General features: G+C 43.6%; 1 protein-coding gene across 3 annotated transcripts; it reads left to right on the forward strand.

Moving 5' to 3' along the window:
- Positions 1–617: 617 nt before the first annotated feature.
- EXOSC9 (exosome component 9) lies at positions 618–19,428 on the forward strand. Of its 3 annotated transcripts, XM_085864146.1 has the most exons (13): positions 618–2,191; positions 2,429–2,508; positions 2,714–2,808; positions 4,863–4,982; positions 5,858–5,960; positions 6,054–6,191; positions 6,318–6,400; positions 9,392–9,524; positions 9,634–9,722; positions 12,205–12,351; positions 16,661–16,872; positions 18,059–18,143; positions 18,255–19,428. In XM_085864146.1, exons 2-13 carry the CDS (start codon positions 2,443–2,445, stop codon positions 18,373–18,375), a joined length of 1,392 nt encoding a protein of 463 aa, XP_085720272.1. In that variant the 5' UTR covers positions 618–2,191; positions 2,429–2,442; the 3' UTR covers positions 18,376–19,428. The 3 variants fall into 3 exon arrangements, with proteins under 3 accessions (XP_085720272.1, XP_085720271.1, XP_085720273.1); XM_085864145.1 differs by lacking the exon at positions 618–2,191 and having other exon boundaries at positions 2,244–2,508; XM_085864147.1 differs by lacking the exon at positions 618–2,191 and having other exon boundaries at positions 2,259–2,508; positions 18,285–19,428.
- Positions 19,429–20,608: the final 1,180 nt, after the last annotated feature.

A 20,608-nucleotide genomic window follows, 5' to 3' on the forward strand; every position in this document is an offset into this window, starting at 1 on the left:
GGTGTAATTTTGAAACAGTTGTGTTCCTTTTTAAGTTTTTTTATTTTTACTAATTAGAAGATAATCACAGAATATACATTGTTTATGGGCTTTTGACTCTGTGTTTAATCCCCGTCTTTCACACGCAGGACAATTCTCAAATTTGTCACATGGAGATTCAGAGAATTCAAAAGGCTCAAGATCTCGTATACTATTCATATTTATAAAGTAAAGCTTTACTTCAAATAATATTCATCTCCAGTGTCATCTTCATTATTTTCATCGGTGCTTTCACAATCTTCGAATAAACTACTTTCATAACTCGCGTTTGAACACAAACTCTCAGTATCATAACTGTCTTCTGTTCCAACAGAGATACGATCATCACTCTCATTATCTTCAAAATCCTCACTTAAATAATGAATCGTATTTAATTTGTAGAAAAAACATTACCATCTTTATCCACATATTTTTTCATGAACAGATTAAACGACTACATTTTTACACCACCGGTCATTCTTGTGTTTGTGTCTCATTCCAGTGTTCCCGTCTCATTCCTGTGTTTGTGTCTCATTCCTGTGTTTGTGTCTCATTCCTGTGTTTGTGTCTCATTCCTGTGTTTGTGTCTCATTCCTGTGTTCCCATCTCATTCCTGTGTTTGTGTCTCATTCCTGTGTTTGTGTCTCATTTCTGTGTTCGTGTCTCATTCTTGTATTCCCGTCTCATTCCTGTGTTCGTGTCTCATTCCTGTGTTCGTGTCTCATTCCTGTGTTTCTGTCTCATTCCTGTGTTCGATGTGGTAATGGTGATGTGGTTGTTGTGAATGGTGATCAGGTTCGGGTTAGTGGTAATGGTGATGTGGTTGTGAATGGTGATCAGGTTTGGGTTGGTGGTAATGGTGATGTGGTTGTTGTGAATGGTGAGCAGGTTCAGGTTTTTGGTAATGGTGATGTGGTTGTTGTGAATGGTGATCATGTTCGTGTTGTTGGTAATGGTGATGTGGTTGTTGTGAATTGTGATCAGGTTCGGGTTGGTGGTAATGGTGATGTGGTTGTTGTGAATGGTGATCATGTTCAGGTTGGTGGTAATGGTGATGTAGTTGTGAATGGTGATCATGTTCGTGTTGTTGGTAATGGTGATGTGGTTGTTGTGAATGGTGATCAGGTTCCGGTTGGTGGTGATGGTGATGTGGTAGTTGTGATTGGTGAAGTGATGTGGTTGTTGTGAATGGTGATCGGGTTCAGGTTTGTGGTAATGGTGATGTCGTTGTTGTGAATGGTGATCAGGTTTGGGTTGGTGGTAATGGTGATGCGGTGGTTGTGAATGGTGATCAGGTTCGGGTTGGTGGTAATGGTGGTGATGTTGTTGTGAATGGTGATCAGGTTTGGGTTGGTGGTAATGGTGATGCGGTTGTTGTGAATGGTGATGAGGTTCAGGTTTGTGGTCATGGTGATGTGGTTGTTGTGAATGGTGATCAGGTTCGGGTTGGTGGTAATGGTGATGCGGTTGTTGTGAATGGTGATCAGGTTCTGGTTGGTGGTGATGGTGATGTGGTTGTTGTGATTGGTGAAGTGACGTGGTTGTTGTGAATGGTGATCGGGTTCAGGTTTGTGGTAATGGTGATGTGGTTGTTGTGAATGGTGATGAGGTTGGGGTTGGTGGTAATGGTGATGTGGTTGTTGTGAATGGTGATCAGGTTCCGGTTGGTGGTGATGGTGATGTGGTTGTTGTGATTGTTGAAGTGATGTGGTTGTTGTGAATGGTGATCGGGTTCAGGTTTGTGGTAATGGTGATGTGGTTGTTGTGAATGGTGATCAGGTTGGGGTTGGTGGTAATGGTGATGTGGTTGTTGTGAATGGTGATCAGGTTGGAGTTGGTGGTTATGGTGATGTGGTTGTTGTGATTGGTGATCAGGTTGGGGTTGGTGGTAATGGTGATGTGGTGTTTGTGAATGGTGATCGGGTTCCGGTTGGTGGTAATGGTGATGTGGTTGTTGTGAATGGTGATCAGGTTGGGGTTGGTGGTAATGGTGATGTGGTTGTTGTGAATGGTGATCAGGTTGGAGTTGGTGGTTATGGTGATGTGGTTGTTGTGATTGGTGAAGTGATGCGGTTGGTTCACGGCACCACGAACACCACGTGTTCATGATTCTGTTCCATATTGACGGCATTGTTTTTGGTCGAGCTGGTTTTCCAGTTTGTAACCTTCACGTGTACGTTGGTCCCTAATCATGAATGTTTAGTTTATTTTAAACTTTGTACACACTGCTGGAGTTGTTAAACACAAGCTGTTGTGTCGAAGCCCGTTAAAATAGAGCATTTAAAATCCCACGTGATGGACTACGTCATCAATGTGCGCGAACACGTGCGAGATCACGTGCTTGTCCTGTATATTTATTTATTTATTTATCTCCATTCTCTCTGTGCTTGTTCTCACCACGAGGGAGCAGGTTGAGACGACGCAATGAAAGAGACTCCGTTGTCTAATTGCGAGCGGGACTTCGTGCTTTTGGCCGTGCGGGAAAAGAAGGTAAGAGAGACAAGGAGGTGTCAATGGAATGGTTGAACATTGATGGTGGACAATCGTTCGGACATCACTGTTAACGTGTCCGATGGCGGTGTTATCGCTTTGTCCCCAAATCCCATTTTGATCCGCAAGTTTTCCCTGTCCCTGTCCCTGTCCCTGTCCCTGTCCCTGTCCCTGTCCCTGTCCCTGTCCCTGTCCCTGGTCGTAGAGGCTGGACGGACGGCAAACGTACGACTACCGCAAAGTGAGGATCGCATTCGGTACAGAGTATGGCTGCTGTGTCGTGGAGCTGGGAAAAACGAGGTACTGTCTGTGTCTGTGTCTGTGTCTGTGTCTGTGTCTGAACTCGACCCCTCCCACCCACAGATGTTTCCATCCTGACAGTTTCCCCACATTCCTTCCCAGACCATTCCTTGCTCAATCTGGATCATTTAATTATCACATTTTCTCTTCATCCTTCTTTCTTTTTTCACCTCAGGGACTCCTCTTGTTTTGGGGATCGACCTTTCCCCTGTGGTGTTGACACACACACACACACACACACACACACACACACACACACACACACACACACACACACACACACACACACACACACACACACACACGTTTGAGTGCGATTTATAGCTATAACGCCACTCAGTGGAGAACATACCTCTGCCAGGCTGAATAGTTTACATTTTGTTTGCCACTGATGGGTCGGATCTGAATCCGGACCTTAACCCAACTCGAATCCGCTTGTTCGTGTCACCAAACCAACTCTTCCACCTCGTTTTGTCACAACTCGTCCACAACGTTTTTTAATATCATGCTCTATGTCGTTTTTGGTATCATCTCTCTATGATGAAGAAACACTTGAAAAGTTAAAAAAAAATATTAGAAAACTTATATCCAGATCAGATCCAGATCATCACTAAAATTGAATCGATTTGTCCTTGTCACACACCTGACCTTTCCAAGTTGTGTCCGAATCCGTCCACAACTTTTTGAGATATCCTGCACACAGACAAACAAATAAACAGACAAGCCGGTAGATGGCGATGGGTCGCCGAGCATGGAAACTATAAGATATAGAGCAAAATGGATGTCATATAGTGGATAGAGAATCACCTTAAGATTATGCATATCAAATCTCATCCAATTCCATCTGCTGATAACTACTCGGTATCCATTTGAATGAAAAGTACCGAAAATGCGGTTTGAAATCGGAAATCCCCAAAGTTCGAGGGGGTGCTGTGGGTGAACACAGATCTAAATCGAAAATCCGGCTCGACCGTTTGTGCACAATGTATTCCAGACGATTAGTGTGAATTTTCATGACCATCCGACCATAACCCTAGGTGGAGTAGCATTTGGCGCGAAGGTACCTCCAGCTCTCGCATATTATCGATTTTTGCACTAATTGGCCTTTGACCCCTGACCTCAGCGAAATCGGTCAATATGTCCTGAGGCAAAGTTGTAGTCATTGAGTACCATGAACCTGCAAAGTTTCATTCGTATCGATGCACTCACCTGGTCGCTCGGGGGCCTTCAATTTTCGCGCATACCCTAATTGTAGGGGACGCTGCAGGTAAAGTATTCCATATATCACAAAAGCCGGAATATATTTGATAGAGCATCACCTGTAGATCATTCATGCCAAATTTCATAACCCTACGTGGGATAATGGCTTTTGGAATTTATTTCGCTTGAACGGTACCGATTTTGAAGGTTTTTCGGTTGTTGCTGGGGAACCAAAGCGTCGCTAGCAACAATCACAATTTCCAAAGCACGAGGTCATAAGATGTACCTACCACCCGAGTTTGGTCAAAATCCGCTCACGTTTACTACCAATTATGCTGATGACAAACGAACAAACATCCAAACAGACAGACATAATTACTGACAATAAGGGTCACCTATTTCGGCGACCCAACAGACAGACAGACGTGGGTAAAATATAACGTGCACCCACCCTCTGTGGCCAAGGTAATTAGAATTTTCCAGTTTCCCCTTCTGATGTTTACCATGCCCTTTAATATCATTTTATGAATTGAAATTGTGGACAAGGTTTGTCAATCAGGGTGACCCTCATGATGTCAAGTCGGCAAGCACTTCTGTGACCCATTGTTTTAGTGTTCCCCAGGAAAACGTGAGAACGCACCACTGCACACGGCTACGGCAAAACGAATGATCGGTACAAAAACCAACTTGGGCATTCTCGATGCAACAGATGCAAAAAACATGTTTGAAATGTTTTTGTTTAACCGGTGATCCACGGTGTGCATTCACATCTGTTTGAGAAGCTGTGACCCATGATCGAAAGGGATATCCAGGTTTATTTTTGTGTTGCTTGTTCCCTCGCTCCCCTCCCTTAGGGTCTTGGCTCAAGTATCATGCGAACTTGTGTCCCCTAAACCCAGCAGACCATCTGAAGGAGTCCTTTTTTTCAATCTGGAGTTGTCTCCAATGGCTTCTCCAGGTTTTGAGCAGGGCAGGTGGGCTTTTACTTCTTGATGAGTTTTCTTTTGATAGAAATCGTGTGTGTGTGTTTTGGATGAAATCAACAAGAGGAAACAAAGTTGCTCACGAGTAATTGGCAATTTTACAGACATTGCACATTCCAATCAACAAATAGTAGGTTCATCTTAAAGGGCCCCTGACCAGCCCTTCCTCCCTACCCCCCCACCCCTCACTGCAAAATGGACAGGACTATTCTCATCACGTTGGTCAGGTTGAATGATGAATGCCGTTTCATCCGCTTCAACTGTTCAATGTTTTAACAGCTTGCTCTGATATGGGAAGTACGGAATGCCTGAAGAGCAAATATTCTTCACAAAATACAAAAACACTCAAAATATACACCAGATACCTCCTTCCACTTTTCCAGCTTTAATACACGTACAAAGCTGTTTGTTGTCGATGTCTTGTGTTTTTCAGTACGCAGTGCAACTTTTCACTTCCTCATGTGATTTTTTTTTTTTTCTAAACTCTTCTTTAAATGTGTGAAAACACAGTTTTGACTTTCATCTGCCACCACTGATTTCTTTATTGCTTGTCTTGTAAACTTCATCAGTAATTGTAACTTCTGAACCACTGCATAACACTTGTGGAAGGTGTACGACGAACCGGTGACTAAACGGTGTTGTGTGATCTGTTATCATTCATTGTGCAATCAACACCAGCCCCCCCCCCCGTCCCTCATAACAAATTACTGTTTTATGACCTAGATGTTTTGTATAAATTAGTGTTCATGTTTGTCGACGCTGCATGTCATCGGAGACTTGAGAAACCACATTCTAACACTGATATGTCACCTGTTCCAAGTTGTGCGGATAATACGCAGTACCATGTGAATATGTCTTCAACACAGGCAATCTGAAATGGCCATCGAGATGAATCGACTGCTGGAAAGGTGTCTGCGTTCCTCTCGCTCTGTCGACACGGAGTCCCTCTGTGTTATTTCTGGAGAGAAGGTTTGTGATCTCACACAGCCTCCGCATCTCGCACGGCCTTCTTAGGAAGCGGAACTAGGGCTTGGTATTCCAAGATGGCTGCCTCCTTTGCAGGTGTGGCAGGTGCGCACAGATATTCATGCCCTGAACCATGACGGAAACATCATGGATGCAGCTGTTATCGCTGCCAATGCTGCACTGGCGCACTTCCGTCGGCCAGATGTCACTGTGCAAGGCGAGGAAGTAACCCTGGTAATGACACCAAAAGTGTCTTACGATTAATCACTTCATCACCTTGCCATCATGATTTGGTGCCACTTTATGATCAGTGCAGTTCTCCCTTGCTCTCATGTACTTCCTGTTGTTTTTCTATTGTAGTATTCGGTGGAAGACCGTGATCCTGTTCCTCTAACTATTCACCACATGCCACTAACAACGACCTTTGCCTTCTTCCACGAAGGGTGAGCCTGGAGTTGGTTTTGTCTATTTTGTACATCACTGGTGTATTATACTATTATTGAAGTTGTCGGGTTTGTCCAGTTGCCCGGCTCATATTCCGGCGAACCATGTCATAGCATTCGGGGCAGCTAACTGATTGGGTCATCCTTGGCCGGATTGCGTGTCTGTCCACCAAGATACCATCCTGAGTGGGACCACCGAGCTCCTATTCGGTGCCGTACGACTGAGTGGAGTTTGGCACGGCCTCGTTATGCACACGAATCACCCTTGTCTGATTTTTCCTTGAACATAGTGCACAATTGCAATCTCGATCAGAACCACCCAAATTCACTCGGAGAACACGGGGCAGGAACACAAGGCAAAGCAATCCATCATGAACAATAAACACACCTTAACACTCAACCCATGAGTCAAATGAACAAACGGGAATCTTAAGTATGTAATCTTAAGGCCTCAGACAGACATTTCACAGGAGATAGACAAGAGAGCGAGGCTGACAAAAATGAAAAATACCCCGGCTGTGCCCGGCAGGACACAACATGACCCCTTGGTGGAGACACGAGCAGGCAAAAAGGAACAAATTGTGCCGCAGTCAGATCCTGGGCACGAGGAGGAGAGTGGGTGCGGCTTGCTGGGTGGGGAGTGGTGGAGACCACCACAGCAAAGAGGGTGGGGCATGGTTCAGGAGGAAACCCTGCAGCAACTCGTGTGCAGGTTCCCTGGTGAAGTTCCTGGCATTTCCTATGGTCCACCCGCATTACACCTGCCTTTATAGCTTCCGCTCCTACCTGCTCTGATGATGCACTTAGCCCCTCCCCACTCAGCTTCTCTTGATCTGGGCCCCAGTTTTATGGGTGGGGGCACCACTCATCATTTTGTCATTCAGATGGTGGTCCTCCTCTGTCTTGGTCGGGACCGAAACACTGCTTTCCCTGCACAAACTTGCACTTGATGGCCTATGAGGTTGTTTTAAAGCACATCAAAGATGGATTACAAAGGTAAGAACATTATCAAGGGGTTCCCAGGGATGGCGGGTATATACTCAAACATTGGAGGTTGGAAGACGACATCTTTCTTGCATGATAATTTAATTATCTCATGCTTATTCTAATACAGTGCATTCAATATGGGAGATAACAAACCCATCCTATGCAAAGTTAACCCCTCAAAGTCATTCTCACAACAATACGTAAAGCATATTGTGGTTGAATTTTATTGTCGGAAGTCACATGCTCGATTATGCAGTCAAATCTTCAGTTCTTCTTTATGTTACTTGAACAGTAATGCAATAAGTCCAAACTTCTGGATGCATGGTTTTCTGGAAGATATTTCAAGTTTAGATTGTCAAAAATAGGGAGATCTTCCTCTTCATATTGTCAAATATCAGGAGATTATCGGCAGACACTCAATCCTTGGGGCACACAGGATAATGAGTATGCTTTGTGGGTCTGGGGGAATGCCCCGGGATAAATATTACAAATTTCCTATTAAAATGTGCATTCGGAATTTGAAGATAAGCAACATGCAGCTAACGAAGGAGCACATTTCAAGGTAAAGTATTTATAAACAAGCAGATTGCATGGTGGAAGGAAACAAAAATGAAGCAATGCAAAAAAATAAATGATGCATATCCTGGAATGGCATGTGTGTCCAGATTCTTTGAATAACTAATGTTCCTGGAAGCTTACCAACACTTTGAGGTTTAAATCACTTTTTCTTTAATTTAAAACACTCCAAGTGCGACGGTAAAAACCATGCCTTTCCAGGTACATGCACACGTCTCTCCAGACAGGGCAGTGCTGGTCTCACTGCTTGCTTAGAAGATGACACGACACATGGGCAGAGCATAAATATGTATGAGGAAAAACATGAATGTGCATCCATCCATTTGGACAATACTCTGTGCATAGCGTTGGTGCTGCCTCAGCAGTCTCCTTGCTTATTGAGCACAATCCTGGATTGGTCGTCACTCCGACACAGGATAGCAGCAAGCTGGCACTCATTTTGCGGACATCAGGAGGATGACAGGCAGTCAACCCCACCTGGTATTAATTCAACAGCCGAGGAGGATTTGAACATAGGATCCTATGATCACAAGCCCACCACCCTAACCATTAAGCCAATACCAGGCATATTCATGAATATGCATGAGGCAAAACATGGACGGAGCATGAACAGACATTTTACATTCAAACTTGGTTGCATCGCACTCATCGCCTGGAGAGAAACCACAGCAATAGATTGAGCAAAAACAATTACGTGAACACGAAAACCAGGGTAGCCCTGATTGCTCGAAACATTTTTCAAACTGTTATTGAACATTATGAAAAATGTTGAACATTTGTCAAAAATGAAATAAGCTGATTACATAGTACATATACAGTCATGAAATCGATAGACCAGATTATGGCAAACGGATCAGGACATAGTGGAAAATAACATGAGAATACATAACTCAATCGATAGAAACAATGAAATAATTCGCTCTTTCCCCGCTGGTATAAGCAGTACAACCTGAGGTACTGGTCACAGGTAGATATGGGTTTACCATCCTTCACGGTGTGTATTTGCACTTTTCGAACCTGACCGTCTGCATTGGCAATGTCCCAACCACACGTCCATAAGGACAGTCGTTCCTGTGCGCATCCACAATCAGCAGAATAATGCAACTGACCCGAAGGTTGCGTTTCTTGACTTACTATCGCGTATGGGGCTGCAAGGTCGCATGATGTTCTTTGCGCCATCGTGACCAGAAGGTATTAGCTAAATGCTGTACACGTCACCACTGATAGCCGAAAATGTCTGTTGGATGACCGACATCGCCTGGTAATGCACGAAGAGGCGTTGTTTTCATGGTAAGTTGTACCGCTGGTGTCGATTTCTGGAACGTCTGGATCTGTCGATCTATTTAGCATTGCACACAGTTCCACAGACGGGAAAAAAATTAAGCGTATATATTTTTTTTCTTCCTCTCCCAAACTGCCCTTCCGAAGTTCTCGGCTTCTGGTGGACCCTACAAGGCTGGAGGAGAGGGTCATGGAAGGCCGGCTTCTGGTTGCCATGAACAAACATCGAGAGTTGTGTGCTCTCCAAGCCTCTGGCGGTATTCGTTTGCTGCAAGATCAGGTAATCGTTATTACCATGACCTCGCATGGCCCATTTTAGCCATCGTATGATGTCATTGTTAAAAAAAAAAAAATTAGATTTATTTTTTTTTTGACAACTGTGGTACCAGGTCCTTCGCTGCAGTCACGTGGCGAGCGTCAAGGTGTTGGAGTTAACGGAGATAATCCAGCGTGCTCTCGAGAATGATGTACAGGCCAGGTACTATGAACACAACTCACCTCATCCAAAGGTGCAACATCATCTCTTCTATGTATTTTCGGTCACACTGATGGAAAGCGAGATGTTTATTCCATTAACAAAAATGCAAGAAGAGGGCAGTAGGTGAAGCAGTTTGAGAGGAGGGACAGGTCAGGGTATGATGGTGTGAATGGCCCATCGACATACTGACCTCATGACATGTTTAGCTCGATTATCGGATGCAGCTGTGGTCGGTTTATATAAATATGGTGGATGTTTGACTTGTTTTAAAGGAGAGTTTGTTATCAGTGGTGCTCTTTTACCATGTTTTGTGATTGCCAACAATCAGTTGGATGATTATGAATGATGACTTCAAAAAATGGATGTGATTTGACTGCCTCGCTTCCAAAGCTCATGGATGTTGTTGTTAAAGGGTTTTAAAAAGTTATTACAATGTAATTATAACGGGTGACCTCATGGGATAAAAAAAAATTCAGAGTATTCAAATTTTTTTTTGTTATATTTCAACCAAGAATTTAAGTCAAATATATTGTTATGGATATGGTTTAGGGATTAAGTGGTGCTTGGTTTACAAATAGTTATTTCAATAGTACATGATAAGTGTATGACCATGTAGTGTCAAATCTGTTTTCTGGAGCTCACTTTGTCTCCCCTCCCAGAATGTTCATGTCTAAGCAATCACCTCCCCCCCTTTGTGTTTTATGTGGTTTTCGCCGTTGTGATCTGTCATTGTTTCCCTTTTCTCTTGAATACCAGTGCCAAGGTTTCACGTGGCCCAGAGACCGCAACGGCACGCATGTGTTTGTTGTGCCAGGCAGCCACATGTGACTGGCATGGGCAATGGCCATTCAGGATCATGAGGCTCCCTTGGAGAGTGGCCAGCAAGTGGTCAACTGGTGGTCCAAAGTGCCAAACCATGAAAAACTGCAATGGGCCTCTACGAGCGAAAATCTCACTCTCAATCTCTGTGTCCTTGAAGCCCTCTTCTGCAAGCGCTCTCTGTAATCCTCGCAGTCCTCTTGATCCTCACCCAGGGATATTGACCGTCATCATACCATCTGGGCTGCCCTTTCTGTGGGCGAACGTGTTCCCCATCACTGGAAGTTCCTCGCTCTACTGCTTGAGGCATGCTGTGGTTCCAGGCAAGCAGACAAGCCCTCATGCTGTGCCTCGGGGTCGTTTTGGCGCCAAAATCGGGCGCGAGCAGGACTTGCTTGCACCTCATGTTCGTTCTGTCGCAGCTTTCTCTCCATCTGTCTTGTGAATCTTGGTCTGAGTGAAATAAGTTACGTAAAAAAGTGTGTTGTTAGCACCGTGGGCTCAAGGAATTATTTTCATTCAATGGTTTATGTCTGTGATTGCCACTTGTGGCCATTTCTCTTCCACTCTCCCCCACCCCTTCATTGTAAATCAAAGCCTTCTGTTGATGCAATTCTATGTGCTGTGGCCATTTTCAGGATGCAGAATTCTGAGTGCGTCATTGTTTGGCACAATAAACCCATACGTGGGTCGATTGGTACTGTGTGCATTTTATATGTAATTATTTGAACCCAAACTGCACTTCGGCTTCTCTCGGCCGACTTGGAGGGGCAGTTTCAGCATGGCTGCATGACTCGCGATCGCCAGAACGTGTGCAAATTAAGGGCAGAAGAGGGACACATTTGACCCATTCCCACCCGGCGGGCGTGTCAGGATTACAGACCTTACGACCGTTACACTAGTGTCGGGACTTTGATTCGGACATGAGGGGGAACAGCTACAAGCTGTAAACTACCTTTTATAGTTCTTGATGAGGTTGAGCTTTGGACCGCCGATTGCATGCTTATTGGCCGCCCTCTTGAGGGAATTGCCCCCATCTTCTCGGAGCCTCGTGGTCCTGTACTGCCAGTGCCCCTGCCAGCCATGTGGACCTACCTTTATTATCGACGCTTCTCTCGCATATGACTGTCGGGCATCACAAGCCCATACATACCCTTGCTGTATCTGGGCGATGTGGAGGCACCTGTACGTCAAGAGGAACCTTGGCGCTGGTATTTCATCGAAAAGGAAACCACTTCATGACAGATCACAATGGGTAGAACCACATAAAACACAAATGTATGAAGGTTGGGTCTTGGACATGAACATTTTGGGATGGCCGACAAGGGGAGCTCCTAAAAACACTCAACACTGCTTGGTCATTCATTTATTACATGCTATTATAGTCAGACACTTGTTATTTATTAGACCCTATTTAACTCCCAAACCATATCCATAACAATAGTTCTCACCAAATTAAACACAGCACCATGTTATGTCATTCATGGTTCGGTCTGTTGGAGAGATGTCAAAAACTCGACCCTTTTTGCACATATAATGTATGTAGATGGGTGCTCTTGCTCTCTCTCCCCATTCTCCCCACCCTCTCTCCTAACTCTCCCCTCTCTCCCCACAGTGCAGAAAGATGAGATGCAATGTCTCAGTTTATCAATATGTCCCACAGAAAGGAGGGTCGTTGCTGTGGACTCGCCGAATCTCTACCTGTACAACGTGTGACTGTAGCATGTGCGCACGACGCAGTGGTGAATAACGAGGAGGCACGACGGCGTGCAGACGAAGTGGTGAAGTGTGCCGAAGAGCCGGCAGATACGTATGTCCACTTCCATAAAATTCCAATCGATTTGGCTGAGTTTTGGAGGAAAAAATGAAACCTTGTCCTGTTTGGGGAGGCAAAAGTATTGTTAATTATATTGAGAACACCATAATGGAATAATCTTTTTAGTGGTACACACCAAAGGGAATGATTAAGAATGATTTAGAACACCATAATGGAATAATCTTTTTTTAGTGGTACACACCAAAGGGAATGATTAAATGAGTGGTTGAGAACGCCAGAATGGAATAATCTTTTTTTAGTGGTACACACCAAAGGGAATGATTAAGAATGATTTAGAACACCAGAATGGAATAATCTTTTTAGTGGTACACACCAAAGGGAATGATTAAGAATGATTTAGAACACCATAATAGAATAATGTTTTTTTTTTTTTCTGTGATGCAAGTTTTTATTGTGGATGAGGAGGTAATGGAGGGGGATACTTGGATATATGAGGGGGGGGTAGGAAAGAGTGAGAGGGGTTGTCCCACAATATGTTTGGTTAGATGATAACATATTGTCGTGTGCACATCGGTTGAGCTAATTACCCTGACCCAATTGTCGTGGAGGGGGCGGCTAACACCGACCTGGACGGAGAGCCGAATGGTTCTACCTTGGAGGCGAGCATGTGATCCTTGGAGCTTATAGTGCGTGTGGAATGGAGGGTGGCAAAGGCGTGTACCAGATGGAAGCACAAGGGTTTATACTCGAATCCACGATGAATAGACAGACATAAGCAAATTTAATAAATAAGGGTTTAATGAACAAAGGTGAAATGTTTGTAATGGAAATATATCAAAACATGATCATAAAAACACGAGGTAAATTTGAGCTAATTTGGAGACGTGTCCACACGGACTTGAATACAGACAAGGGGAAAGATAAAATGTAAGAAAATCCCTCCCTTTATGCTGGCACTTCGCTGGGTGTCCAGAAATGATCTTTTATGAGCTTGGCGATTGAACCGCGTCGTTCTGCACAGGAAACCGCACCCAAAATGGCGCCAAACCGCTCTCTGCATGGCAAACGTACACGAGGTAATTTGTGCAGTGGTCTTCAGCACCAGAGCTCACCAACCGCCATACAGTCTCTTCTCTCAAACGAGTATGCTGATCCCGCTCCTCTCTTACTCCAGGTCCGCTCACAACGATGGCCCACCTTCCTCCTCAAACACACAAGATAATGCCGAGTTATTGCTGAGATGCCTTCTTTTCTTCGTCCTCTTCCTCTTTCTCTCTCTCAAAAACGTGCAACTTCGTGACTCAGCCGAACAGTAATAGTTCACATCTTGCTCCAGCACATGGGCAAATTCACACAGCATGAACACGAAAATTGCGCAGCCTTCTTCGTCATGTCGAGGCAAAGTCAGCGAGTGAGACCCTCCATCTCCAACACGTACCTTCCCAACTATCTGCTCTCCGATCATGCCCTCTTCTCTCATCAAGCGAACAAACTTTGTGACTCAGCCGATCACGTGCTGAAATGAGACGCTCGCCATTGTTTGAATAAATTCACCCCCACGTGAACAACGAGAATCTTGCTGCTATTTTGTCGTGCCGAGGGGAGAGCAAAAAACAAGACCCTCTGTCTCAACCGTGTTCCTCACACCAACTATCTGCTCTCCGATCATGCCTTCATCTCTCACGTCACATCAACCAATCAGACTTGGAGGTGTGGCCTGCTGGTTGTTAAAGCATTATTTCTTTTATCGCCGGCTTGGTAAATGCAAAAACATAGGAAAAGGTCACGGGGGGGGGGGGGGGTCACAAAGTGCGAGAAATTAGCCTTAATCCCCACCGAATTAACACAGCACCCCCCTCAGTGTGGTGACATGTAACAATCTTAAGCTGACAGTTTTCTTACATTTAAATTACATCGAGATGTCTCCTGTTCGTCCACGGACCATGCTACACTATACAATCCTACGTTGAATATTAAATTCCTCCATCTACCCCACAAACATAACAATATAGAGAAAGAGGATAATGATAATATTGTCGTGTCCACAGCGGATAACACCGACCTGGACGGATAGTCGAATGGTTTTACCTTGGAGGCACAAAACCCTTGGAGATTATGGCACACGCGGGATGGGAAACAGCAGAGGCGCGCCCACCATGGAGTGTTTACCAGAACAGAAGCACATGGGTTTATTCTCAAAACCACAATGAATAGACGAACACAAGTAAATCTAACAAATGATGGTTTAACGAACATAAAATCAACGAGTTGCAATCAAAATAAACCAAAGCGAGATAATGAAAAGTTAAGTAAAACTAAATCCTATTTTGAGACGTCTCCACTCAATCACAAAAACAGACAAGGGGAAAGATAAGAAATAAATGAAATTCCTCCCTTCATGCCGGCACTCAGCTTTGTATGCAGAGACGAACTTTTGGAGCCTCACAGTCGTTGAGCCTTGAAGCCACTGTGCAGGAAAACGCAGCAAAATAGCGCCAGGTCGCTCCTCGCAGCCACGTCCATGAGGTAATGCGTGCGGCAGTCTTCAACGCCAGGAGCCCACAAACAACCATACAGTTTCTTCTCATGATCGAGATTGCCATACCGCTCCTCTCTCAGCACTAGGCCCGCTCACAGCAAATGGCGCCACCTTCTTCCTCAAACATACAAAAGGATATTGCTGAGACACATGCTCTTCTTCTCCTCCCAAAGCGCACAAACTTCATGACACAGCCAAATAGACAATGGCTAGTATTTTGCTCCAGCACACGAGCACATTTACATTAGCACAAACAACGAGAATTGCGCTGCTGTTTTGTTGTGCCGAGAGGGACCAGAGCCTCACACTTTGCTTCCAACCGCCATCTTGTCTCTCTTGCCCCTTTCTTCCCTCTCTGACGTCACTCCGACCAATCATCAGCGTGGCCTGCCGGTATGAAGCCGGGAAGGCGGGGTTTTTTGCCTGCTTGGAAATGTTCGGCTCTGTTGTTGAAAGAATGTGGTTCCTTTTTTATAGTCTGCTTTGTAAATGCAAAAATGTAGGAAAAGTTGACGGGGTCATCACATTCTGGGAGAACGAGCAATAGACCCGACCTAGTTAACATAGCACCACCCCCTGTGTGGTGACATGTAACAAACGTAAGCTCAAGGTTTTCCTCACTTAAAGGTCCCATGACACACAAAAGTACTGAAATTGCATATATATATATATATATATATATATATATATATATATATATATATATATATATATATATATATATATATATATATATATATATATATATATATATATATATGTCCTATAGGAGTTTTTCATCGTGATTTCTGATCTGACAATTTTTTTTTTCACAATACTCGTTCTGTAAAATGTAAAATTAAAAAAAAAAACCTCTTGGGGAACGCCCCTAAAAATTCTGCCGAAATCTACTGAACGACGCGTCGCCCACATGACGTCATCTCCAGAACAACAAAGGCTGCACGTAAATTACTCGGGTTGGTGGTCTACGTGATTGTATTGGCTTCCTGTGCGTTTCCACATTCGATTTGTCGACTCAAACGCTTCATTCATTTCTGCTTTAAAAAAAATCAAACATTTGGTTTTGAATAATGGATGACATGGACTTTGATTTGTCTGGTAGCGACAGTGAGTGTGAGAGAAATGAAGGATTTTGGTCTGAATCAGATGGAGAATTGTCGGATAACGTAGTCACGGGAGGTGAAGTTCGGGCAGCTGGAAATGGAATACGGCCTTACCAGTTTGAGCCCGAAGCAGAACAAGCAGAGGAAACTGGCGATGAAATTCTCGGCGTTCATGATGATCGGGAGGATATCGAAGGAAGATTTGGCAATAACAACTGGTTAGAATAAATCCTATTCATAATTCAATAAAACACTGCACTGCACACAATTACACCAACCCTCACTACAAATCTACAACCACCTCAAACGTAGACATCTTTATACAACTGTTACTATTGCCACCTATAACAAATGAGGAAATGCGGTGAAACCACACACAAAACCGATCAGAAAACTGTCAAACAACGAGGTTCGGGTTCAGCTTTTCGGTCACAGGGTTGCCTTCAATTCGGTCTATGCATATCGTCTGCCCACGAGCCAATCTAACCATTCCAGAATGTGTGGGGACGTGCACGGGTGAATTGTTTGTTGTGGGTTTGGAGGTGCAGTGCGGTGTTCATGCAGGTGGTGCAATAGGTTTGCGTTATTGGTTACAGTTCCACGCCACCATTTCTGACAATTGATTTGCTTGTGCTTTGTTGTAATGCTTTATCTGACTCGATAGTCTGAATAAACAGCCCATGTGTTGTGGTGCACACAGTGAGGGGGCTGTCTATCATAGAGGACCTCACACAGCCCAAGTCGGTGAAGGCCTGGTCAATTCATGGGTAGTCGACGACAATGAGCCCAAATCTGAGGAAGAGCAGGAAGAGGCAATGGATGACGGTGACTTGGAAGGAGTAAAGGTGGAGAATGAAGAGGTTGAGGAGCTGAGCGACGATTCTGTGGTCATTTTGGAAACGCAGCACAGAGGTTGGTGGGTCACGTTATAAGTTGTGGTTTTATAAAGTGTTTGGTTTTGATGAAGTGATCATTGTTACACACACACACTACTAAAACTAGAATGGGCACTCGGTAGAGCACATACCTTTGCCTCCGCTACTTTTTTGTTCTTGGCATGAGAGCGGGGGGAACAGAACAGTGAACATTTTGGTGTTGGTTTCATGCAAATCGGTTTTGATTACCTTCGCATTCTGCGAAAGGTTATGTATTGGTCGCTGTGTATTTATTTTTTGACCGTGTTATGACAAAAACCGCATATTTTGAAAGGTCGTGACCCCACTGACCTTTGACCCCCAACCGCTAACAAGGGTAATGACGTAATTGTGTCATGTCGCCCATCACAAGATTGGGCAATGAATTCTGAACATTTTGGCATCGGTTGCATGCCAATGAGATCAAAATTGACCGCGCTATGGTAAAAATACGAATTTGACCTTTCCTTGACCTTTGACCCGATCGCTCCCAAAATCTAATCAAATGTTCCTTGGATAATAACCCATCATCCCACCAAATTTCAAGCGATTTGGTTTAATACTTTCTGAGTTATGCGAATAACAAACAAACACACACACACACACACACATATTCATAAATAAATAAATAAGTAAATACACAGCGACCAATACATAACCTTTCGCAGAATGCGAAGGTAATAAAATTTGGCCTTACAAACTATCGATATGAGGAAACTATGGGTAAGAGGGAACTGTAAGACATCGGTTTTATTTTGTACTAGCAGGGGTACCCGGCGTTGCCCGGTCTATATTTTTTGTGGGGGCCTAAAACGCTTCCCTGCAAAGGAATGGCGTCAGGGATCATTTATTATTACCTTTCACAAAGCTGCAAAGGCTTCAGTTCGATAGAGATTATTAAAAAAAAAAATTTAAATAGAACATTTCTTTTGTTGCCTTAAAACACTTCCCAGCGCTCAAACATGAACCTTTGAAAGTTTAATGCAGATCCGTTCAACCATCTGAGAGAAAAATGGACACACACACACACACACACACACACACACACACACACACACACACACACACACACACACACACACACACACACACACACACACACACACACACACACACACACACACACACAGCTCTTGTAGAGTATATAGATTAAAAAGGTTTTCTATGTTACTGTGGTTACACAGCTCCCAACGTGGTGCAGCTCTCGGATGGGAGCGAGGAGGATGAGGTGATAATACTGTCTGGGAAAGACCTCATGAATGTTTCCAGGTGAGTTACCACATCAGCATGTTCCCCCCCCCCATAATAAATAGTTTGTGGTGTACCTTTCAGTTTATAGTGTTAATTTGTGAACTAAATTACTTTACCTGTTGCTCTTAGCCACTCTCCCTCCCTCCCTCCTTGTTACAGCAAGGGTTGTACAAAAGAAACAAACAGTAGTGATGATGTCATGGAGGTGATCATAACGGAAACCAAAAAGCCGAGGAAGAGGAGCAAGTGAAGTGTAGACGATGCCTTTGATGGATGTAGTATGAGTACAGTGCGCCTGCCTGCAGTGTTTCATTGTGATTCTTCAAGCAGGTGAAGTCATTGGGAAGAGTTCCCATTCCAAGGATGTTGGGAGGGTGAGGTTTTTGTTGATGTAACGAGGCGTTTGTCTGGGGGTATTATATCAGCACAAACAGCTTGGAGGAACCTTCAATTATTTTATTGGATGTCTGATACGATCGGCATTAGTTATTTCCACATTTGGTGCCATGCACTTATTACATACTCAGATTTGTCAGAATGAGTGATTTACTCCCCCAACCTGGACTTGCACAGTTAACTGAGCACCGGAAAAGGCCATTAAATCCATCTTGTCTGTGTTGCACCACGTGCCAGCACTCTTGATACTCGAGCGATCTTCTCTGACATGTGCGCAACGTGGTTGTGTTGGGGAGAAGTGTAGAAAGGAGGTGGTGGAGAGGAAGGAAAGGAAGTGTGACGAGGTACATAACATACAAGATACCACTGTTTTAATTTTTATTTTTATATGTTTTTGGGGGGAAAGGGGTGAGTGGGAGTTGGTGGGTGGAGTTACATGAACACACAAGTCGTGTTCAAGCTTAACAAGACCCACACCGATTAGACGATGTTAAATATCCCATGAGGACAACATGAACATCTTATCTTGGACATCCCCGACCCTGACTTTACTCCCCTATTCTTTCTCTCCATTCTTTCCCACTGAATGTTTAATATGTCATTGTCCCTCACCTATGGAAATGGCTTGAGAATGTGAGTTTGTCGAAAACCAAAGGATTTGAAGGCAGCTGTGCAGGATAACTACAACCGTATAACTGTGAGGAAAAGCTGCTATTGTTGATGTCTTCATTATTATGATTTTATGACCACCTCACCATGCAAAATTAGACGTAGTTGTGTATTCAAACCACAAGCTTCGATAAATTCAACTGGCCACTTTAAAATGGCGTGTTTCATTCATTGTAAGTGTTTTTTTGGTTTTTTTAAGATGAATGTTTGTAATAAAATGTAAGTGCTTGGTGCTTCATTGATCTAAAGACTGGATGTAAGACACAGGCCCATGGATATGAATAAGACGAGCACGATTCTGCTTCGGCCCCAATGTGATGGCCTGGTGGAAAGGTTCAACAAAACCTTATTCTCCCGGTTGGCTTCATTCAGCGTTGTTAATCCCAAGACGAATGGTTTTATTTTTCCATTCATAATGATGGCCGACTGGACCGCGAGGCACGGGAGGCACACGGGTTTATACTCGAACCCACGACAAATAGACAACACAAGTCACTTTAATAAATGCGGGGGTTTAATGAAAATATATCAAATATTTACAATGGTAATAATTCAAAGTGAAATAAATAAAAACATAACTTGTGGTAAAATTAAATTTCTATTTGACGCACCTCCATACAGACTTCAAATGCAGACAAGGGAACAGAATAAATAAAATAAAAATCCTCCCTTTCTCCCAGCACTTAGCTGTGTGCCCAGAGATGAGTTTCTGCAGCTTGGTTCGTCAAACTGCGTCATCACTGCGTGGGAAAATGCGCCCAAAATGGCGTCAAGCCATTTTGTCCCATGTCCGAGCAGCTTGCTTTCCTCCCCCTTTCGGCTACCATTGTCTTTGATCAGACAGGACTGTAGATTTCTTGCTGTCAGGAGCAATAAAATTGCATTACTTGACAAGATTATCCAAGCAAAAGGAAATTGCAGGAACTAAAGCTGCTGTTAAATGAAGAATCAGAGTATGTATATATAAATATGTATATGTGTTTGTATATATATATATACATACACTGATGAGCAAACATATTATGACCACTGATAGGTGAAGTGAATAACATTGATTACACTGGTCAACAATTTTTTTACTTTCTGAATGTTGTCTAGATTTCTACAAGTGAATTAGGGTATTCTGGCACTGCTGAATCAGGAAATGGCATCCGTTTCTCTCCATCAGGTCAGGTTTTTGTGCTAAGTTGATTTGAAAAAATCAGATCTTGTGACAAAATCAATTACATTTTTGTGGCATTATCAGCTGATTTTTGTCAACACATATCATCCTAAACATGTTTTTAAGAAAAAAAAAATGTTTTGCCAACAACATTTATTGATTACATGATAGAAACATAGATTACTGTCATCTGAATGGTGGGCATTGATAAAGGTAAGTACAAGTAAATTGCATGTTGCGTCACCACTGTTCAAAC

The sequence above is a fragment of the Eptatretus burgeri genome, chromosome 18 (assembly GCF_056783735.1).
Source record: "Eptatretus burgeri isolate ZD-2024b chromosome 18, Ebu_testis_v1, whole genome shotgun sequence".
NCBI lineage: Eukaryota > Metazoa > Chordata > Myxini > Myxiniformes > Myxinidae > Eptatretus > Eptatretus burgeri.